The sequence below is a fragment of the Hibiscus syriacus genome, unplaced genomic scaffold, assembly GCF_006381635.1.
Source record: "Hibiscus syriacus cultivar Baekdansim isolate YM2019G1 unplaced genomic scaffold, ASM638163v2 tig00112857_pilon, whole genome shotgun sequence".
NCBI classification, from domain to species: domain Eukaryota; kingdom Viridiplantae; phylum Streptophyta; class Magnoliopsida; order Malvales; family Malvaceae; genus Hibiscus; species Hibiscus syriacus.
Window position 1 is genome coordinate 545,515 of NW_024063412.1, and position 22,455 is coordinate 567,969.

At 35.8% G+C, this 22,455-nt stretch overlaps 3 protein-coding genes and 1 long non-coding RNA gene across 4 annotated transcripts; 2 read left to right on the plus strand and 2 right to left on the minus strand.

The window, feature by feature from the left end:
* Window positions 1-841: 841 nt before the first annotated feature.
* On the plus strand, window positions 842-4,683 carry LOC120184162. Its single transcript, XM_039188699.1, has 12 exons — window positions 842-1,048; window positions 1,140-1,237; window positions 1,435-1,521; window positions 1,620-1,785; window positions 1,999-2,526; window positions 2,620-2,768; window positions 2,856-3,041; window positions 3,141-3,231; window positions 3,322-3,505; window positions 4,219-4,350; window positions 4,437-4,532; window positions 4,628-4,683. The coding sequence occupies exons 1-12, from the start codon at window positions 842-844 to the stop codon at window positions 4,666-4,668; spliced, it is 1,965 nt and encodes a 654-aa protein (XP_039044630.1). The 3' UTR covers window positions 4,669-4,683.
* Window positions 4,684-8,818: 4,135 nt separating this feature from the next.
* Window positions 8,819-18,723, plus strand: LOC120184216 (histone deacetylase 15). Its single transcript, XM_039188738.1, has 17 exons — window positions 8,819-9,083; window positions 9,197-9,376; window positions 9,533-9,647; window positions 13,489-13,565; window positions 14,121-14,196; window positions 14,302-14,366; window positions 14,541-14,596; window positions 14,864-14,987; window positions 15,105-15,230; window positions 15,355-15,405; window positions 15,761-15,829; window positions 16,236-16,344; window positions 17,064-17,143; window positions 17,616-17,698; window positions 17,782-17,827; window positions 18,124-18,295; window positions 18,470-18,723. Exons 1-17 carry the CDS (start codon window positions 8,880-8,882, stop codon window positions 18,577-18,579), a joined length of 1,743 nt encoding a protein of 580 aa, XP_039044669.1. The 5' UTR covers window positions 8,819-8,879; the 3' UTR covers window positions 18,580-18,723.
* Window positions 10,778-13,459, minus strand: LOC120184217. The gene is made up of 2 exons (XR_005521993.1): window positions 13,339-13,459; window positions 10,778-10,850 (listed from the first exon to the last, which is right to left on the minus strand). It is a non-coding gene; the product is annotated as an uncharacterized LOC120184217 (long non-coding RNA).
* A 2,770-nt stretch (window positions 18,724-21,493) lies between the features above and the next one.
* LOC120184070 (oleosin-like) lies at window positions 21,494-22,234 on the minus strand. The gene has a single exon (XM_039188635.1). The coding sequence runs from the start codon at window positions 22,019-22,021 to the stop codon at window positions 21,554-21,556; it is 468 nt and encodes a 155-aa protein (XP_039044566.1). The 5' UTR covers window positions 22,022-22,234; the 3' UTR covers window positions 21,494-21,553.
* Window positions 22,235-22,455: the final 221 nt, after the last annotated feature.

The following is a 22,455-nucleotide window of genomic DNA, read 5'->3' on the forward strand; positions in this document are numbered from 1 at the left end:
GAAGTTTAGGGGTTAAAAAAATTACCTTTTCATTAAACCTTTTTTATATTTTTAATTTTGTAAAAAAATTATATAAATATTATGAATTTAATTTTTTAAAGAAAATATATAAATATTTTACAATTTGTAATATTATACAAATATATAATAAGGATAATTTGGTCAAATATACATTCAAATAATCTTTTATTCCTTTAACCAAACACGGTAATCTTACATTCCTGCTAAACCAACCAAACACAAAATACAACATTCCCAGTAATCCTATTTATTGGTAATCTTTTATTCCCACTGGTAATCTTACATTCCGTGAACCAAACGCATCATAAAGTGCATAAATAATTATAGGGAAAACATTTCCAGAGTCCATCCTAATTTATTATATTTATAACGCCAATTTTTGAATCACTCATCTTATTTAAAATATCTAATGTATTTTCTCATTATAATTTTCTCTAAACACCAAAATTAGGGAGGAGAACTTAAAGAGTATTCAAAGTGAACGAATAAAAAATCAATTCTTCATTAACAGTAATCTTATCTTGCACATATACCCGAAAGTTAATAAAATGTAAAAAAAAAAGTTTAAAAAATGATTTTTCATTGATTTAACTGATTTTTTCTTCCCAAAAAAAACGAAAAGGACAAATATAGATGGGCCATTGCCAAACCAAGCCCACTCAGTATTTCCCTCCTCTTTAGTTTCACTCATCTCTTTCTTCCCGCCAGAGCCAAAAAGAAATAAATATTAGAAGCGAAATTAACTAAAGATGCTGGCAATAATTTGAGCTATTTTAATTAGTCTTAGTGTTCTTTCATTTCAGATTGATTTTTTTTTTAAATGGCCATTTCTCCTTCATCTAAGAAGAAGAAGAAGAATACGAAGAAGAGCAGCACTACCAACAGCACTAAGACAACGCGGACAACTGAGTCGGATTGCTCAACTGCTCCAGCTCTCAGTCCAAAACGTCGCCGCAACAGTGCGCCTGGAGTTCGACTCATTCACAACCGAATCTATGATTCTCATAACGGCAAAACTTGTCACCAGGTATTTTTATTTAGTTCGATGTTTTTAATCAATTATTTTGTTTAATCGAAAAGAATAATGTGTTTAGATTCTGGAGTAAAAATGATTGCAGTGTAGACAAAAAACAACGGATTTTGCAGCATCATGCAAGAGAAAGATCAATGATAAGCAATGTACCATCCATTTTTGTCACAAATGCCTCTTGAACAGGTTTTTTCCTGCCATTTTCTCTAAGCTATTTACTTTTGGAAACATTCTCAGACTTGCTGGATGTTACAAAATTCCATTGTCAAGATTCTTATTGTAACCTTTTGGCTATAGCTTGTTCTAGATCTAAAAATTAGGTTGTATTTCTAGAGATTTAGCAATATGACTGACTACTTGTTTTTTCTTTTATTTTCTATCAGATATGGAGAAAAGGCCGAAGAGATGGCTTTGTTAAGTGATTGGACTTGTCCGAGATGTAGAGGGATTTGCAACTGTAGTTTCTGCATGTGGGTCATATGTTTATGTAAAATTGATTGCAAGCATTTTCATATTGTTTGTATTTATTTGGGTAATCAAAATGCGAAATTTTATTGTAATCTTGTAGGAAGAAGCGAGGTCACCAGCCTACTGGCATCCTCGTACGTGCAGCAAAGGCGAATGGGTTTACCTCGGTCTCGGATATGCTGCTTCTTAAGGATTCTGAAAGATCAGGTTCTGAAGAGATCAACGATGCACCTGTATTGTCCAGAAAGCGAAAAGCTGCAGATAAGGTTTGGTTGGGATTTTTCATCTGTTTTATTGATTCAAAGGCTTACCATTTAAATCCTTGGTTTGTTTAGTTAGTGTTTGTTTTCCAAGAGAATGATCATTGAGAATGGATGCAAAACCTGTTTAATTGGGCGATTCTACTTATAGATACGGGTTCATTTACTGGTTGTTGAACATTATAAAATGAAAGAATGTTCATCAACTTTTTCTAACAGGAATGTGGAATAGAAAAAACTGGCAACTGCGAAAAGGAAAGTAGTTTTAAAGGGTCAAATGGTTCGATACAAGCCAATGATAAAACGGCTGCAACTAGAAATACCAAGTTGAAAAAACTGAGAAGCAAGAATAGAGAGGAAATCGTACCCGAAAGCAATGATGCGGATTTCTCAACCCAAAAGATTACTCCCAAAAAGTGTAAAATCTCCAATAAGGCTTTGTCCGAAGGAGAAGTGATTTCTGACATGAATACTGCCATCCAACTAATTGACATGAAGGTCTCTAAGAAGTGTGATCATGTAGAAGATGAAATGCTAAACAATTCAGACCCCATAGTAATGAACAAGCCAATTAGTAAGTCTCCAAATCCTAAGAAGAAAAATGTAGAAGTTAAAAGTGAGGCTTCTGATGACGATATCATACTGCCTCAAGGCAAATTACTAAACTGTATTAATGGCATTGACTTGCCTGCTGAGGATGTCGGCCATGCCTTGCAATTTCTAGAATTTTGTGAAGCTTTTGGAGAGGTAAACTTGTTATCTGTTTGTTTAGCATAAATCCTAATTGGTTAAATTATGCTTATTTCTGTTGTTTTTATCTGATTTATTGGTTGATTTTAGGTTCTCAATTTGAAAAAAGGACAATCTCAACTGTTACTTAGCGAGTTATTTATCGGAAAAAGCAAACGCAAACACAAACTACAATATCCTTTGACTGTGCAGTTTCATAATCAACTGCTTTCCATGATGCAAAAGGATTTGGGAAAAGAGTATGCATGCTTAAATCGAATGGCCATAAACATTCAGTTCCTTCTTTTAATTGGTATATTGATCATCTGAATTAAATCTTTGTGCAGGTATCCTTGCCTTAGTCAGGATTCATGGGTTCAAGTTCTTGGAGAATACATCCTTGGTTCTCAAACTCTGTTAAAACAGTCACTGTTGGATTGCTTAGATGTCAGTAATGATAGATATGAGAAATTAAATTCCTCTAAAAAACTCAGGCTCTTAAATTTTCTATGTGATGAAGCTCTTGGCACCACGTAAGTCATAAAGTTCTTTGATAAATTCTGGTTGCGTTATTTTTTTTTTGGATTCTTATGTTAAATGTACTGATGAAAAGTAACGCTTCTTCCCTTCAGAGAATTTAGAAGCTGGATCGATGAACAAAACTCGAAATTCGCTGCAAAAGAAAAGAAAGCAAAAGAAAAACTTCTTATTCTGAGGGAGAGGGTAATGGCTTTGATATGGCAACTTAACTCAAGCAAATGCTAGTGTTAATGGTATGTCTCTCTCATTGTCTGATTGTATTTCTTTGTATAGGAGAGAAACATGGAAAAAGAAATGAAGAAGAAGTTGCAGAATGAGATAGCCAAAGCTATTATCAAGAAAAATGGTGCTCCTTTTTCCATTTCAGAGAATGAAGCCCTTATTAAAAGAATAAAGTCGGAAGTTGCCCAAACTCTTGCAAGTACATTGGAGGTGCCCGAGACAGTGGATGAGGAGGGTATGCTCTGTGACTTTTTGCAACTTTAGTAAGCACTTTAGATTTTGTTTTTGCTTGTCAAAACATTTTTCTTTGAAGAAATGAAAAGAGCCAATTATCCAGGAAGAATAGACTAATGTCGTTTCTTTCTTAAAGACCAAGAACCGGAAATAATGGAAATTAGTTTGTTCTTTCTGGGTGATGTTGTGAAGTTTTTTGCTTGGTGTTTGTCAATCCATGCTTGTCCGAGCATCCTTTCCTGTGAAGCACATATCATGAGATGTAATTTTAAGCAATTGCTGGAGTCTTAGCCTTCAATGTTATTGCCATAGACCACACCATATTGTTCACAGATGGATTCAATGTGCCATTAGCTAGTTTAGTATTACTTTATTACACATCAATAACTGTCTATGCCCACTTTGCTCAAATCATATTTCTTAATTGATGTTAGCATGAACTTCTTGTTGATATTTTTATACTTCTAGATCTCTGATAGAAAATGTAATACCCTAAACCTGATCTAGACTATCCGGAGGATCTGTGATGCCACATTGGGTTGCCACAGTGACCAAACTTCAAAATGTATTACAGCAATTGAGAGATATTAACTTTTCTTTACAATAATTTATACCACCTGAGCATTGCCTTAATTCTTGTTGTTACATTGCCCTTAATATTGCACAAACGAATCCCTATTTGCATATTCTGGCTGACATGATTTACTTTACAAGTGATGCTGAAAGAGGACTGTCGATTAGATGCTGTTCGGTCAGAGCCAATACGTCAGGATGGCCATGGTAACAAATTTCTCAAATTCTGGAGGTTGAGCGGCTACTTTGGCGAGACAGATGTTCTGCTTCAAGGTTTATAGAATACTTGATTATCCTAAATTCGAGTTTCATCCGCTTTCAACCGAATTGCCATTTCATTTGTTTCTGCTAATGTACAGATATCGAGGCCGGGGATTCAGTTGCAGCTAAAGAAAGATGGTACACCTACAGCACCGAACAGAAAGCTATGGTCGAGAAACATTCTTCATCTTCAGGTATCCAAAGAAAGCTATCGTCGAGAAATATATTTCACCTTTCAAGCATTTCTACAGAACTTCATGATTTTCCTTTTATTCTGCAGGATGCAAAGGAAATGAGCAAATCTATATGCCTCATGTAGTTTCAATATAATACAGTAGTTACTGTATAGTGTTTACTCTCAGGAGAGTAAATCATTTTGTATACCAATATTGGGGGTCACAATTTTCTCTCTTTTTTTCCCTTCCGTTTTGTGGGGTCTGGCCAGGCTTCTGGCTCATGGCCCACTTAAATGGTGCCCCCAAATGGACCGTGTTTGTATCCTATATATATCCGGTGCGTGTTACTCGAAAAAAACTGTTAATTATGATCTTATCAATACAAGAGGCGATGTTACGTTTTCGTATGAATCGCAGTTGTTTATCGATTTAACGATTTAAATAGAGGTTAAAATCATTGAATTGAATAAGAGTTGGACCATAAACACTATGAAGTTTTGTTATCATGTACTCAATATTGTTACAATTTTAAGGATTTAAACTCGAAATTAACTTTGATTAGGTTAGAACAGTTTCGTCTCAATTGACTAAGTGTTTGGTAGTGAGACGGTAATGTTGTACTCTTAATGTAAAATTATTTCGTATCTTATATACTCTTTTGTCTTGAATAGTGTTATCATATTTTGATTTTTAATGGTAATCTTTCTTTTATTTATTAATTATTTAAAATTGCATTATTGATGTACGAATCAAGTGGTATTGGTGGTAAAGAAATTGTTGTTATTATTTGGGTCACGAATTCGAACATTAGAAATGCCAAAGGTGTGAGCATTCAATATCAAATGATTAAGAATGTTCTCTAAACAGACACTGTCTTGTACTTACCTCATATAAATTAGAAAGAAGTTGTATTATTGATAATTTTTTAAATAATTATATATTTTAATTTTTTGAATAAAATAGTATATGTATTTATAAAATTTAATTAATCAAAATATTTATAATTATTGAGGTCATTCGAAAGATTAACCTAAAAGATTAAGACAAAACGCCGGCAAAATCAACGAGATAATGCGTTGAAATTTTTTTTTCACGAGATAGTGCCCTCGTCAAATTAATTGCTCAGATGGGGTGATCTCTACAGTCCCCGGGCAGGTCGCCATCTACCAGATCGCCATGCACGCCCAACGACCTAGGTAGGTCGCCATGCAATCCAGCCCCCAAAGGTCACCATGCAGTTCATGAATAAATGTTTAGCCGTTTGGCAGCCGACTCATTGCTTAAACAAGCAGAAAGCAAACAAGCACAAGCCAAAGACAAGTCAATGAAAGTGGACAATATCATATTAATAATACTGCATCTTAGGCTGGAAAATACTAAATACTCATCCAATATAAAGAAATAAAAGGTCTAATCATGTTTTCAGTCGTTGTACTATCCAATTATTTAAAATGTAGTCCCTCTAATTTAAATCTAAGTATTTTTCACCCTTTTAAAAACTAATATTTCTTTTTAAATGTTTTTAGTCTTTGTTTAAATGAAGAATTATAATTTTCAACCTTTTGAAAAATAAAAAAGTTGATTTACTTTTTTTGTTTATCAATTGATATTCGATCAATTGATCGATTATTTCAGACTAGTTTTACATAAACTCATTTTAAAAATGGCATTGTCATATTAATTTATTTCATTCACAAAATTCCAATTATCTAAAATATTATAATTTTATCTCAGAACAAACATAAATTTCTAATTTCACTTGATTAGTACAGAACACGTGAAAAGTTCAATAAAAAATAAAAATATTCAACCTGAAATCTCTGGTTCTGAATTCAAGATTATAAGATTTTGAAAAACTGAACTGTGTTGATTTTTCTTTCTACTTGTATGACTTCAATAACACTTTATATCACATAATTCAATTTAGTACGTATCTTCAGGCATTTGCCAAGCATGGATTGCATGGCGACCTTTGGGGGCTGCATGGATTGCATGGCGACCTACCTAGGTCGCTGGGTGTGCATGGAGACATATCCCATCTAACAGGGACGTCGCCCGGAGCACCTGGCGACCTATATGCGGATTGTAGAGATCACCCCATCTGAGCAATTAATCTGGCGAGGGCACTATCTCGTGAAAAAAAAATTTAACGCATTATCTCGTTGATTTTGCCCAAAACAACCCTACTACTGGCAAAATCAACGAGATAATGTGTTGAATTTTTTTTTCACGAGATAGTGCCCTCGCCAGATTAATTGCTCAGATGGGGTGATCTCTACAGTCCCCATATAGGTCGCCAAGTGCTCCGGGCGACGTCCCTGTTAGATGGGGTAGGTCGCCATGCACGCCCAGCGACCTACCAGGTCGCCATGCAATCCATGCAGCCCCCAAAGGTCGCCATGCAGTCCATGCTTGGCAAATGCCTGAAGATACGTACTAAATTGAATTATGTGATATAAAGTGTTATTGAAGTCATACAAGTAGAAAGAAAAATCAACACAGTTCAGTTTTTCAAAATCTTATAATCTTGAATTCAGAACCAGAGATTTCAGGTTGAATATTTTTATTTTTTATTGAACTTTTCACGTGTTCTGTACTAATCAAGTGAAATTAGAAATTTATGTTTGTTATGAGATAAAATTATAATATTTTAGATAATTGGAATTTTGTGAATAAAATAAATTAATATGACAATGTCATTTTTAAAATGAGTTTATGTAAAATCTAGTCTGAAATAATCGATCAATTGATAAACAAAAAAAAAGTAAATCAACTTTTTTATTTTTCAAAAGGTTGAAAATTATAATTCTTCATTTAAACAAAGACTAAAAACATTTAAAAAGAAATATTAGTTTTTAGAAGGGTGAAAAATACTTAGATTTAAATTAGAGGGACTACATTTTAAATAGTTGGATAGTACAACGACTGAAAATATGATTAGACCTTTTATTTCTTTATATTGGATGAGTATTTAGTATTTTCCAGCCTAAGATGCAGTATTATTAATATAATATTGTCCACTTTCATTGACTTGTCTTTGGCTTGTGCTTGTTTGCTTTCTGTTTGTTTAAGCAATGAGTCGGCTGCCAAAAGGCTAAACATTTATTCATGGACTGCATGGCGACCTTTGGGGGCTGGATTGCATGGCGACCTACCTAGATCGCTGGGCGTGCATGGCGACCTACCCTGGGGACTGTAGAGATCACCCCATCTGAGCAATTAATCTGACGAGGGTACTATCTCGTGAAAAAAAAATTTCAACGCATTATCTCGTTGATTTTGCCCAAAACGCCAGTCCCTCTAAATTGAAAATTCCTTATTTTTAATATTTAAATAGATAGTATATTTTTGAAATTAGTCATCCAGATTCGCACTTAATGGTCGAACAACTAAAAACAATGGGATGAGTGTACAGTGTACTCTGAAAGACGATTGATGGAATTGATTTTTTTTTAATGTTGACTGATCAGAACATAAATACAGACAAAGTTAAGTGGCATAAACGTAGTTTACCCTAAATACAGAAGCAGTAGTATTTTAATCGCCACCCTCTCCCTCTCTCAAAAACACCACATTTTCATTGCGAGACCCTCCACAGTTTGCCCTAGCCAGGTAAAAAAGAAAAGAAGATTTTTTTTTTTTAATTCTTCTCTTTGAGCTCCTTCTATAGTGTGTTTTACTTTAAAAAATGCGAGCTGTATGTACTTATGCAGGCTAGAGTTTTGTAAAAAAAGTAATCTCGCTAGAGTCACTCTTCTAGTTGTGATGAAGCCTGAGAATTCCGATTCTTCGTTTTATTTTTTTTTATTATGAATTACTATGTGGTTTTTTATTCTTTAGTACATTTTTCCTTCTAAATTTATTTGTAGCTGAGCTTTTCTAAATTGTTTTAAATCTCAGTTTCTTTGCTCAACTTGTTGAGTGAAAAAAGAAAACATAATTTTGACTACTTTTTGTAATTAGTTTAAAGCCTTGGTAGTTGGTAGTTTAGGTCAGTGTTTATAATTTTTCTCTTATTGTAATTGGTATTTGTAGGTATAATGTGATGTGTAGTATAGCTTGGTTCTGCTCAATTTTTATGTTGCTCGAAATAATGTAAAATCCTGAGTTAATTGTTTGCTTTTCTATGTTTGATATCTTTGAAATTTGTGTTTTTATACCATTTTCTACTGTTCATTTTTCCAAATTTGAAAAGTTTAGTTATTTTCTCTCCTATTTTAATTCTTTTTTTCAAATTTCATAATCTGCTCTCCCTTGTAATGTGTATTAATTGTGTTTTTTTTAAAACTAAATTTCGTTGGCAGATGATTGAAGTAAATAAAGGTATGATTCTGGCTGAAATCTCTATTGAACTCTGAAATCAATATGGTTTCTGAAACAGTTCAAGTGAATTGTGTGACAAATGGGGGGACTGAGAGCAACCAAGGTTTTAAAAGAAAACATTTGGGATCTGATGAGCATGCAGCAGCTTCTTGTCATAACAGCTCTGATGCCAATGGGGATATGGGAGCATCTGGTTTAGATTTGAATGCCAATGTAGACGAAGACACACAGCTTGACAATGCTTCTGTAAGCAGCACAATTAAGGAATTCCTTTAATTTCAATGATATAGTTGTTGTGGATGTTGGTTATTGTTATGTTGCTTCTCAAGTGTTGAATTAGCTCTGAGATTTGTCTGCAGAAAAAGGTGAGGCTGCCAAAAGAATTGACTTTGCAGGATAAGTTCAACGACCAAAATGCATTTGATGATGGTGATGAGGATGACAGTGACTGGGAACCTGTACAAAATCACATAGAGATTTTGAAGTGGTTTTGTACAAACTGCACTATGGTCAATCTTGATGATGTTTTTCACTGTGATGTAAGTTTTTTCGTTCTTATTGATACTAATCCACACCCTTCCTTTTGTATGCTTTGTTTATAAACCTTCTGTTGTGATTTCTGGAATCTTCAATTCTCTTCACATTTGTTAAAGATTTTTTTGGCTATAGATGGTTTAGCAATTTCATCTGTGCAGATTTGTGGGGAACATAAAGAATCTGGCATCCTAAAGCATGGGTTTTATGCATCTCCTTTTTCACCAGAGGTAGAACTTATTCAGGTTGAATCAGAGGCTAGAGCGAGAGACAAAGGTAACTGCATTCTGCTGAGCCTAATCAATAATATTTTCATGTGTTGCCCTTCGAAGAGGACTGCCCTACTTTTTGATGTTTTCTTTTATTTTCCAGTCTTCTAATTTTTTTTTTCAAACTGCTAACCAAAATATTCTGAAATTGATATACAATTCCCAGTCTATAACAAATCCATTTTCATTTTGGTCAATCAGTTGTAATCATATGATACAGCATTGAAAATGTTGTTGAGGTTGTGCAATTATAGCATAGGATATTGTATGGAAAAAATATATTTAATTATACCCGTTACATGGTGAACTTGTTTATTTTTTTTTAAAGTGCACTACATGGCTCATAGCAATGGTTCAGTGCTTTGCTTGGCTGTTAACCTTGATTTGCAGAGAAGGGAAGATATTAACCATTAATCAATAATAACCGCTTTGTTATTGAATGACACTACCATGTTAACTCTTTATCAGTGATAGTGCCTCCTATTATTTCCTTATAGTGTTGCTTTTTAACGATGTTCAAGCTCTTATTGATGCACACAATGTTGATGGTTAAAATTATTGTTATCAAGTTCAAAAACAGGGTGAGATTGTCGTAGAGTGTTCAGTGTTGAGCATCTTTATTGAATTTTTTAAAAAATAAAAATAATGGATTTAAGATTTTGATCAAGTTATGGAGAATTGGAATGATTGCCTGAAATTTACTTTCTAATTAACTGTATTTAGATGATGTAACTATATAAGGTTCCATTTCAATCTTAATCATATATTGGCATCTGAGTCTCTCTTCTAAATGGGATTGAGAAGCTATTTTCTACTTTGTTATTTGCTTATTTAGTATTTACTAATGCATTTAAGTATTTTCTTTTAATGTGAAGCCATCACTATGCATTATAGCTAACTTGCCTCTTGTTGTCACACTTTTAAGCAGTAGAAATTTTCTAATTTTCTGTAATTTAGGTTATTTATGAGGACTTTTACTTCTATATTCTGTTTTTGACCTGAATCCTGAATTTCTTTCTGACATTCATATTATATTAAGTAATATTTTCAAGAATCAAGTAAGTCCTATCACAATTTTACTGTTCCTATATGGTTGTGGTCATAGATACTTCTTTGTCAAATGTAAATCATGTTTTCTTTGTACTTGCAAGGTGGTAGGCTGATGTTTCCTGATAAAAATTGTGAAATTCAGTATCTGAGATTTCCAGCTCTACATACCCTTTCTTTTTTTTTTTTGATAGAAGTTGGAGGTCTCATTAAAAACTCCCTTCGTATTCTTCCACATACTTAGAAGTATGTTGAAGAACAAGGAAGGGAGAAAAGAGTGCCTCATATTTTATTAAATATAATACTAAGTACATGAGGTAACACCAAACCCACATGCGGGAATAAACACCAATACAACCCATATCACCTAGAAATCTTACATCGTCAACCAAAAAGCCCCTAAATCACCTCAAGATGTAAGATAACATAACAAAAAACCAACAATTACAACCACAAACTTAAAAACGCCTCTGAATACAGCAGCCGAACAATCACAACCCAATTGGAGGATCAAGTTCTAAAGAAATATCGCAATCTTCAGGAACCCAAGAATTAGGTTTGAAGGAAGGATCAACTTCATGCACCAAGATTTTGAATAAATGATCCCCGACCTTCAACTCCAACAACTCATTAATTCTCACTTGAGCGTTTGTGAGTATTTGGATTTTAGCCCGATCAAAAGACGAAGGGAACTCACAACTGTTATCGATTGCTATTAACTTGCCCCACTTAGTAGCTATGTTTTTGAAAGTATCCCAATTCCAAGCGTGAAAAGGAATACCTTCGCAAACTAGCCAAACGCGCCGGCTCTCCACCACAAGGCTCTCAGACCAAGTTTCCACTCTGGAAAACCATTCTGCAAGAGTTTCTAACTTTTCATCCTTCACGCATCTCAACGAATTAGAATCTTCAAAAACCATTAGAACTACATTTCCAGCAGCTCTCATAAGCGTGAAACCCGCTAGTCCTTTGGCTTGTATTTGGTTAGCAAGATTACCAATCTTGATAAAGTTCTTGCACCACCCCACAAGACAGTTAGACAACACATGAAGTTTATCTGCGTCCACAACACCCTCAACTTCACAGTGTTTAATCGTCGGAAAAACTTCCAGCCCCGACTTACTATGAACAACTTTCGAGGACTTTCGCCAATAAGACTGTCGGGGTTTATGTTTAGCTAAAGAGACTCTAATTTTGTTGCCGTAAATACGATAACCATTCATCTTAGAAATCGATGTCCTTGCTTCTTCAATTGTAGCAAAGCGAATAAACCCAAAACGAACCCCATTCGAGTTTCTTTTTTTGGGAATGAAGGCATCAATAACTTGACCATGTGAGCCAAATATGGATCCAAGTTTCTTCCAATGGATCTTCTCTGGAAGGTTTTCGATAAAAATCGTGTAACAATCCTTTCTGGACCCATTGCGAAAATCTGGTTGGCCTTCTTTCGACCGATTATAAAACCCATTTCTTCTTCTTCCCACCACTTCGGAAAATTTTGCATCGGAATACCCTTTCGAATAGAACTCCTTGGCACCACCATGATCAACATTAGCGACTGGAAGCGTTGGTGTTGCGTGAACAAAAGACAACTTTCCGTTCCTATGTTTCCCTTCTTGTGAGCATTTCTTCAAAGGACTGGATGATAGTGGACTTTCACCCGACCTCGCCGAAACTGATCCCGAATTTTGTTGATTTTGGGTTGAAGGAGAGTGTCTGTAAGTGGTGCCGTCGGACTCAACTATCCAACCCGCCTCACGTGCCAAGGCTGCCAAAACATCGTTCTTAGCAGCATTCGGTGGAATAGAGAAGTTACCAAACTGTCTCAATCCGGCCAACAAGCGTCTGGTAAAAACTCTTCTTTGCGGTTTCCGTAACCTTGTCCTCTCCTTTTCATTCTCAATTTTACGATTGTCCTTACCGGAGTAAGATGAAGAGGCTGCACCAGCGGATCCAGATTTCTTGAGAAGACTGCCTCGTGGAACTGCATTTTCCTTCATTTTTAAATCATTAACCCGCTTATTCAACTCTGCCACTAATGCTTTAAGAGCCTTCACTTTCGCTTCTAATTCCTTGGCAGACTCCAGGGGGAAATCACCAGCTGCAACACGGCAGTCTGGTTCAAGCGGGAGATGAGAACTCCTAGACGAAGAAGGAGGAACAATAGGAGGCCTCACGGAGGAAGCAGCCACCGCACCAGCTGAGTCAAACCCTCGAAGTTGGCTGGGTTGAGACGTGGGTTGGGGTTCCATGGTGAATACTCAGCTGTACACCACTGCTCGACACAAGAGAAGACGGGATTAGGTCACGTTTAGGCACTGCGCTGGGTTGAGTGGCGGAGGCGAACTCGGACGGCTGGAGGCTTCGAAAATCTGCAGAGGGCGAGTGTAGATCTGCGACTAAAGACAGCGTTTTTCGCAAATGCAAGACCAGATCTGTATTCACCGTGAGCAGACAACCATCCTAGGAAAAAGCGGCGTCAAACGGTGGTCAGAGTGTGGCGGCGGACGGCTGACGGCGGCGGCAGACGGCGGGCGGCGGCAGCGGCCAGCAGGCAACAGACGAATGAGACAACACTTTTAAATTTAAAAACACCTGGGCCCTAGAGAGAAGCGGGAACTTCTCTCACTAGATATTATAATCCTTGTGACCTACATACCCTTTCTTTTAATCAAATTTTGAGCTCTATAGTTCACATTTCTATTGAATTTTCCACTCCTCTACAATCTGAAACTTATAATATTTCCCTTTATAGGCATGGGATTTTTGTGACCCTAATCTGGATATGCTTCTTGATGCAGATTTTTGGTCAGAGGCTTCAGCTTCAAACTGTTCCACGGCAATTGGGTTTGATGAGAGAATGTTGCTGCACTCAGAGGTATGGCACCGTTTTCTGTATGCATCCCTAAGATCCTTCACTTGAATGATATTTTTATGGTTGTTTGGCACCGTTCCATGATAAGATTAATGTATAGAATTTGATTATGAGTATCAATTGTAGGGAAAGTTTTGTAAGTTATATGTAATCTATCTCTGTTTGATTGCAAAGTTTCTGTTGCACTGCTTCTCTTTCTTTTTTTAAAGTTTTGACTGGTATTGCTTCTTTTCTACTTACATTTTTTGTCAATCTTTGTTTGTTTACTACTGGCTTACAAATTTCTTCCTTTTCTTTTTGTATTCACGATTGGGGAGTCCCATTGGATGGTGGTGTATTTGATCAAGTATTATTGCAATTATAAAAAAATGTTGTAACCTCAAATCATGAAAAGAAAGATTCACTTTATTGACAGAACTAAAATAATTAATTTCTTGTTTCTGCATGATCAACCATATGATGAGTCTGGTTGCTGCTCATATTTTGTTAATCATGTGGGATTTGTGTATAACTCCTTTTGCGCTCTTGTCTTTGGCGTTTGCTTGCTTGGTAGTGTAGATTGAAATGAAGTCACATCCCCATCCAGAAAGACCAAATCGTCTTCGAGCTATTGCTGCTAGCCTTGCTGCTGCTGGTATTTTGGTCTTGTGCTTCTTCTTTTTTTTCTTGGTATGAAATTCATATTTTCAGGCTTTTGATTTGTCTGTCATAATTAAATGGAAATTTTTAACATGTACAGGTATATTTCCTGGAAAGTGCTGCCCAATTCCCGCTAGAGAAATCACTCCGGAGGAGCTTCAAATGGTAAGGGCCATTCTTATTTTGGAGTGATATGGCTCCATCAGTTCTATCTTTCTACTTTATCTGGTATTAGTAGCTATTTTGTTTAATTTGCTTCTGCCATTGTCTTTTTATTTATTAATTTACTAAAAGGGTCGCCTTTGAAGCTTTTGTGTTTTTATGTTTTGGAATCCTTAGGTCCATTCGTCGGAGCATATTGCAGCTGTTGACCTTACTGCCCAAATGTTTTCTAGGTATATCGTCTGTCCTTTCCTGCTCCAAATGTATCCACATGTAGAACTTTGAAGCGCTCATATTGTCTTTGTGGGGATAAAAAAGAGCTCTTTTTGTTCTTTCTTTTATGGGTGGCTTGAGAGCATGTGCTTGAGTAGGAATGTGTGTGTGGGAGGGTGTCACTGTATGTGTTGTTTGTCGAACTCTAGTAGGCTTTATGTCAATTTCTCTTGGGTGATGTCCAAGTGAAACACAATCTTAATTGTTGGCTTACTTTTTACTGGCAGTTATTTTACTCCTGACACATATGCTAATGAGCATTCAGCACAAGCTGCTAGACTTGCAGCTGGTTTATGTGCCGATCTTGCTTCAGCGGTATTTTCTGGACACGTAAAAAATGGGTTTGCTTTGGTATGTATGAGTTCTGATATTCTGTTTAATATGTTCAATGCTTGTTGCCAACCTATATCGAATTCACAATGCAATGACTGCTCATCTGTCTTTATCTTCATTTTACTTCTGAGTCAGGTTCGACCTCCTGGCCATCATGCTGGTGTTAGACAAGCGATGGGATTCTGCCTTCACAACAATGCAGCAGTTGCTGCATTAGCAGCACAGGCTGCAGGGGCAAAGAAGGTGCTAATCGTTGATTGGGTAAGTTAAATTCTCTTGATACTAACTTCTTTGTAGAGGGAGAATTGGATTATTTTGAATTTATAGAAAAACGAGTGTAGGGCCATCAAAATTTTGAGTTAATGGCCCTCTTTCATTATTTCAGGATGTTCATCATGGAAATGGTACTCAAGAGATATTTGACCAAAATAAATCGGTGAGCTTTCTTGATTGTAAAGTTATGCTTGCAACACATGGATCAAATTTTTAATGCAATTGATTCTTGATAATATCATTTGCTGGAGAAGGTAGGATTGTATTGGCTATATTGCTTTTTTAATTGGAATTCAGCAATTAAAAACTGTTGAACCTTGGGCTACTAAGATTTAAAAAGAAATTTGTTATTTTGACATGAGTTTTATGGTAAGAACTAAAAGGCACATATAAGGCTGCACTAACCAACCAAATCCTTGATTTTCTTCTTTTTGTTCTGGTGTCATATGCATATCTCGCACCTTTTTTTGGGTGCACTCAAGGGTTATGCCCTAACAAAATCTTATATCTCTTTGTAGGTATTGTACATATCCCTACATAGACATGAAGGAGGAAAGTTCTATCCTGGTACCGGGGCAGCTTTAGAGGTACTTGATTATTTAGTTAAATAAAATTCAGCAGTTTATAAGTTTTGCTTTGCTAGATATTGATTTGGAATCTAATATCTCCCCTTTAAATAGTCCAGAGAAGGTACATATTGACAGTAATAAAGATGGGTTAATATTATAATCTATTTTTGACTACTAATTATGCCCTTGGGACTCTTGGGAGCTGGTTGATTTGATTTTTAGCGTCAATATTTGTTATATTAGAGAATTATACAATTCCAATTCTATTTAGGTTCTCTACTTTTTTTCATCTGCATCTGATGCCTCATGTTATGTCCTTAAATGAGAATCAGCCTTAAAGTTAGATCTTAAATTGAGCATTTAGCCATTCATTTATGTATCTTTTGTAAATGATGCTCCTTTTTTTCTGATTTAATTTTGTTAGGTTGGTAGCAAGGGTGCAGAAGGATATTGTGTGAATATCCCATGGAGTCGTGGCGGAGTTGGAGATAACGATTATGTTTTTGCATTTCAACATGTTGTGCTTCCTATAGGTTGTTATTTCTTATTCTGAGATACCTTTGCATTTCAATTATCATTTGCAAGATGAATATGGGATATGATGCACACTCGAAACTGCTAGAACCTTGAAAACCCAAACTCTAAACAAGCTGAATACTTGGAATCTTGTATAAACTTGAAAATGGCTTGAACTAATTTCATCTCAAAGGGACTCAAATTCAAAATTTTATGAACCCAAAATAGCCTAAACCTGACATGACCAAACCCAAGTCTACCCTATTCAAAATTTCAATTAAAAAATATTGGATACTTTTTTACTATTGTATTTAATCCTGTTTGTATCATTTGCATTCATCTTGGATACTTTTACACTTATTATAACGTCGTAGTGACCATTTTGTAAAAGTTAAATAAATTTAATTACTGTTTTGTAACTTTTGAAAGTTTAATGACCAAACGATCATTTGAGTGTAGTTTAGTGAACTCTGGTGTATTCTATCCTATTTCTTATTGCTTGAATATGAGCAAAGTGCATGTAATCTCTTTTTGCATGCTGTTAGCTTGAGAGGATTTCCTTCTTTTTTTTGCATTTGTTTCTTTAATCCCTTTTTATAAACTATTCTTAGTATCCTATTTCTATATTGGTATATATTATTCTTGACCATCACCTATTAATCATACAACTGCATCAGTTGATAATCTGATTTATTGCTTTAATCTATTAATTTTTTTTTCAAACTCCTAATGGCAGTTTCCAAGTTTGCTCCTGACTTTACTGTCATATCAGCTGGATTTGATGCTGCGCGCGGTGATCCTTTAGGATGTTGTGATGTAAGTTTGTTTCCATAACGCATGTTTTCACCAAGAAAGATATAGAACTTTACTGACAAAAGGGAAAAACTATGAAGAGAACCTTTTAGAAAATTGTTATTACCTCAAATCCCCATCATCAACTATAACTCCAAAATAAGTAAATTCCGTAAACAACGTAGAGGAAGAAATAAAGGAATATCTTAACAAAGTATTCGCATTTGTTTCAGTAGATATGTTGTTCTAGTACTTGAACCTGCTTGAATAGTGGTATACTTTTGTGGAAACAATTGCTTGGCTGTATTTAGAGTACACGTCTGCTCATGCAAATGGATCCCGGTTTTTGCTATTTCCTAAATATTTTTAATTCATCAAACTGAGTAAATGCATGGTTTGGTTCATTTTATGAGTTTTTAGAATTTTCATTTTGTAAATTTGAGTTTGTCCTTTATGTTCCTTGTATTGCATAATGACTATCGGTTTTTCATTGTAGGTGACTCCTGCTGGTTATGCACAGATGACACACATGTTGAGTACCCTCTCTGGTGGAAAGTTGCTGGTTATACTCGAGGGCGGGTTTGTGGTTTATTCTCTGCTGTTAGGTAAGGTCAAGATTATCATCTAATTAAAGCTTCTCATCAACTTTTTCATTTTGGCAGCTACAACCTCCGTTCGATATCATCTTCTGCTACTTCGGTGATTAAGGTAAATACACACAAAATAATGTAGATCAAATTATGATGCGCCATTAATTTTGGAAGAGTGAACTAGATGAAAAATAACAAGGCCATGTTGTAATTGTTTTCGTTTAACATGACGTTAGTCAATTTTTATATGCATTTGTACACCCGTGGTGTGTATACATAACTAGACACATGTATAATATTGTATATTGCATTGAATTGTGTCTTGGTTCTTCCATAACCCTTTTTAAATAGCTAAAACCAAGTCGTATAATGCAATATATTCTGACAGGCTCCTTTTTGTTTAATATGGAATAGGTACTTTTGGGTGAAAGTCGTGAGTGTGAGCCGGATAACGACGTTCCTTCTAGAGCCGGCCTGCATACAGTGCTGGAAGTCCTGAAGATTCAGATGAATTACTGGCCGAATCTAAGCTCAAGCTTTGAAAAACTGCAGTCGCAGTGGGGGATGTATTCCGTGGAGAACAAAAGTAAGGAACTGTTTTCGAGCTTCTCTCGGAGTCTAACCATTGATATATAGTTTGTTGCTGATATAGGGTTTCTTTTTTGTTTGTTCACGTTGTCGGGAACTCGAACTTACTGTGCGGTGTGAGGGTTCATTTAATAATATTATTTTCCTCGAATCCACTCTTTTTGTTTTGCAGGAAAACGAGTTAAAAAGAGACGGGCGTTCGAGCCGCCGATATGGTGGAGGTGGGGTAGAAAACAACTGCTGTACCATATCCTTACAGGAGGACAGTTTCATCCAAAATGAAAGCAGTGCTGAAAGTCATCTGATCCCACTTTCTTAATCGTGTAATTTTGTCCACTGTAAGACAAATTGTTATCTCGGATAGGTGTTTCTTAATCATAACAGATACCCTAATCTTGTTTTATTTAATTTCAATATGATCTTTGAGAAGTGTTTCACTGGACTTTATGGCACAGTAGAAAGTGTATGCTTTACTGTTACTTTTTTTTTAATACTGTGTTTCTTATGTACTCACATCCCATAATTTAACCCTTTCATTTTCTGAAAATTACAAATTTAATCTTTTTCTTTTAATTTGTTAAGATTTACTCTTCGTGTTTGAAGAAGGTTTTACCATTTTAGTGGTTAGCTTCAATGCTATCAACTATAATACTCTTTTGGATCGATTCATGTTGTAAAAGAAATCCCAATAACTTCACCATTTTTCTCGGATTGATTAAGCATTTCTAACGACCTAATATTGATATCAATTCATGTGATACGAAATATTGTATCAAGTAATGTATAACTAAATAACGATAAGTGGTCATAATATAATAAAGAACAAAGACAGACCATACAAGTTTATATAGAAGACTCTAAAAGAGAAAACTATGGGAAGAAGAGAGAAATCCAATGCAATTTCAAATTTATGAGAGGATTACGACACCTTCTAAGAACATCCATCACATATCTTTATTTCTTCTTGGATTTTATTTTATTCGTCAAATATATCGTACCATAAACTTTTTACGACGTTCAAATAATTCGGATCACAAACTCTAACGTAGTGTTTATATATACAACTACAGTTGAACTTGCTGAAGACATAGGTAGTGTGATTATAGGCCATCCATTGACCCCATTAGAAATCAAAGCTTTATGCGCAGCTTTTGCCATATATAGTTGTAGTAGTATGAACATTTTACCTTTGTGTGACAACACACACAACACATCAATAGATACATATCTAGATGTTGAAATAATTGTACAGTACAGTCCCTCTCTTTCGACTTTTTTTTTCTTCTGAAACCCTGAATCTAGATGTTGAAATAATTAGGGCAGAAATGTGGGTTCTATGTCTTTGGTAAACTATTGGGTACAGCCTACACTATGCAGATGATTTGAGAGCAAACGACACCAACTGTTCATGTTATAAATCTGAGAGGGAAACTTTCCCATCTTTCTATGAACAGTGTTGAGATCTATGTCTGGGGTGGATAAAAGCTTCTTGTTCTTTAAGCTTGTAAAAACAAATTTAAGTTCGTAATTATATGCATTTGTATTTTTTTTAATTTCAATGTCGATTAATTGGGTGATAGTGATACTATAGAAGTTTCGATATTTGATTTAAACACTAGGAATTCTTGGATGTGTATGGCGAGGTGCTTACAGGACGTCGTGATAGCAATTAGGTGGTTTAAATCTTAATTATTTTTATGATATAACGGACTGGTAATTATAATATATATATATATATATATATAGACATAAATCATAACAAATTTATAAAGAATCATACTTCAAATAAAATGTGAGAATCAATTTCAAATATTTTTTTCTATTAACGTAAGAATAATTACAATGGGTACTTTACGCTTTTCAACAATAAATGTTTAAATAGTTTATAATCGCTGGAATCTGAAATTTCTAAAAATAATAATCATTTTTAATCACTAAGATAAATCGATTCGTGTTCAATTTCAAACATTTTAAAACCGAAACCTGATCTATTGATGTATTAGGACTCCTAAAGAATGAATTATCAAGAACAAAAATGATTAATAACAAAATGGTGGGACCAAGTCCAAATGACAAAAGAATGTGGTGGGTCCAAACGAACTGAGAAACACAGATTTGTTCAAGTCTGTAAGGTTAAGTCCACGTGGGACATCATGTCCCCATAAGTCCACTTAAATATAATAATAACAATAAACAAAAGGGCGAAGACTTGGACCGGCAAAATTGCCAACTGAGTTGACCTACCTACTTGCTTTTTCTTGACTTCAGGTGAGTGCACGACACGGGGTAAGTCCCATGATCTGGTGCTTCGTTTTAATTGCTTTCGAAAACTACAATCACCAATAACGTCCTACCACGTGGATTCTCGGTCCTACAACGGAATTTCAATGGGCTAAAACTCACATCTCTCCCTCCATATATACCACCAAGCCACTGAAAGCGCCAAAATTTTCATTCGTTAGAAAAAAACCAAGCCGAGAATGGACTCATCGGAACACGGCTCTGCTTCACACAAACAGCGGCTAACTCTGGGATTCCTTACTTCATTCATGGGCCATGGCCATATGCGCCAGTCGACTTTCCAGGAAACTAAAGCCTTAAAGAAAACGGCTTAGCTTCCGGCACACCGAGACTCTACACGCCGAAATCGCGGGGGCCAAAGCAGTTTATGACAACGATAAGTAACAAGGCGATCACGATGGTGCGGAGGAAGAAGCACGGTGGTGGATACGGGAAGGACGCGGATGACTGTTGCGGTGACGGTGGGTTATGGCAGAGATCAATCCTGATGGGAGATAAGTGTCAGCCGTTGGATTTTTCGGGTGTGATTCATTACGACAGCAAAGGGAATCAACTCGACAAGTTGCCTGTTCGTTCGACGCGTCGCAGTCCCTTGCCTGGTTACTCGCTCAGAGAAGGCTTGGGTTACGTCACCGGTCGGAATAATTATAAATTCAGATAGAAAGTTGTATTTTATATTTTTTAATAAAATTTTGAGTACATTAAAATAACAATAAATATAACAATAGCAATAAAATTATCCTAAATTAATGAAAATAACAAAATAATATCTAATTAACTCATCTAAAACATCAAATATTAAATTAAAACATTATAAATATATAGAAAAACAAATTAAAAAGAAGAAACATAATAACTTAACAAAAATCTAAATTATCTTAAAATCTCTTTGAAATTATTTTATAAACAAAGGAAAAGCAGGCAACCCTAACTCCGATCTAAATTCATCCATTGATCATGCACCGGGAGCCGCATCCTTCACTTTGCTCTGCAAGTAACCACCGTATTCAATAGCATAATCCTTCACGTGGCTAGCCGTATCGTAAATCCGGCTACGGGCATAGTCGACCCTGTCGGATCCCGGCGGGTGCATGCCTCTGAAGTACCGGTAGATCCAACACAACCCCGCCACCGACAAAACCCCGAAGCCGCACGCCGAGAAGAAGCCGGCCAAAACGATCAACATCACGGAGCCTACCGGGAACCATATAGGGCTCGAGATGAGGATCAATGGCATCAACAAGATGAACCCGAGGCTGGCGACGGTCACGGTGACGCCGGTGAAGATTAGGAGAATCGAGGCGGTGACAAACAAGGGAAGTTGGGCGGAGTTGGGTGCATGAGCTTGGATTCTTTGTAGGAAAGTTGTGACGGTGGGGTTCGGTATTGGTGATCTCTGCTGACTCGGACTGCGCTCAGCCATGGTTAACAGACTTAGAGAGCTCAAAGGGTGAAGGGGAAGAGGAAAAGACTTGAGAAAACAGGGGAAGTGGTAAAATGATAACCATTAAAGCGACAAAGGTGACGATAAAGATTAGGGTTTGGTGACAAGTGTCGTGGAATTACAGTTTCTGGAGACATGCAAATGACACACGTGGAGAAGGCTTGGAGCTTTTGCAATCGTAGGGTATGAGACTAATGACCTTTTCTATTTTGAAAGATCTTGAGGAGTATTTTATAAGTTTCATCACTAAATCTTGATTGTATTTCTGTTTCGGATACTACACTTTAAAATATTATAATGTGGATATACAATTCGTGTACTCTTTTTTCGCTTTCCTAATTTTAAAGGTAGGGGAAAGATGCTTCATCATTGAAAAATTAAAGAAAACCCAAAATTAGAGTGTTTTTACAAAA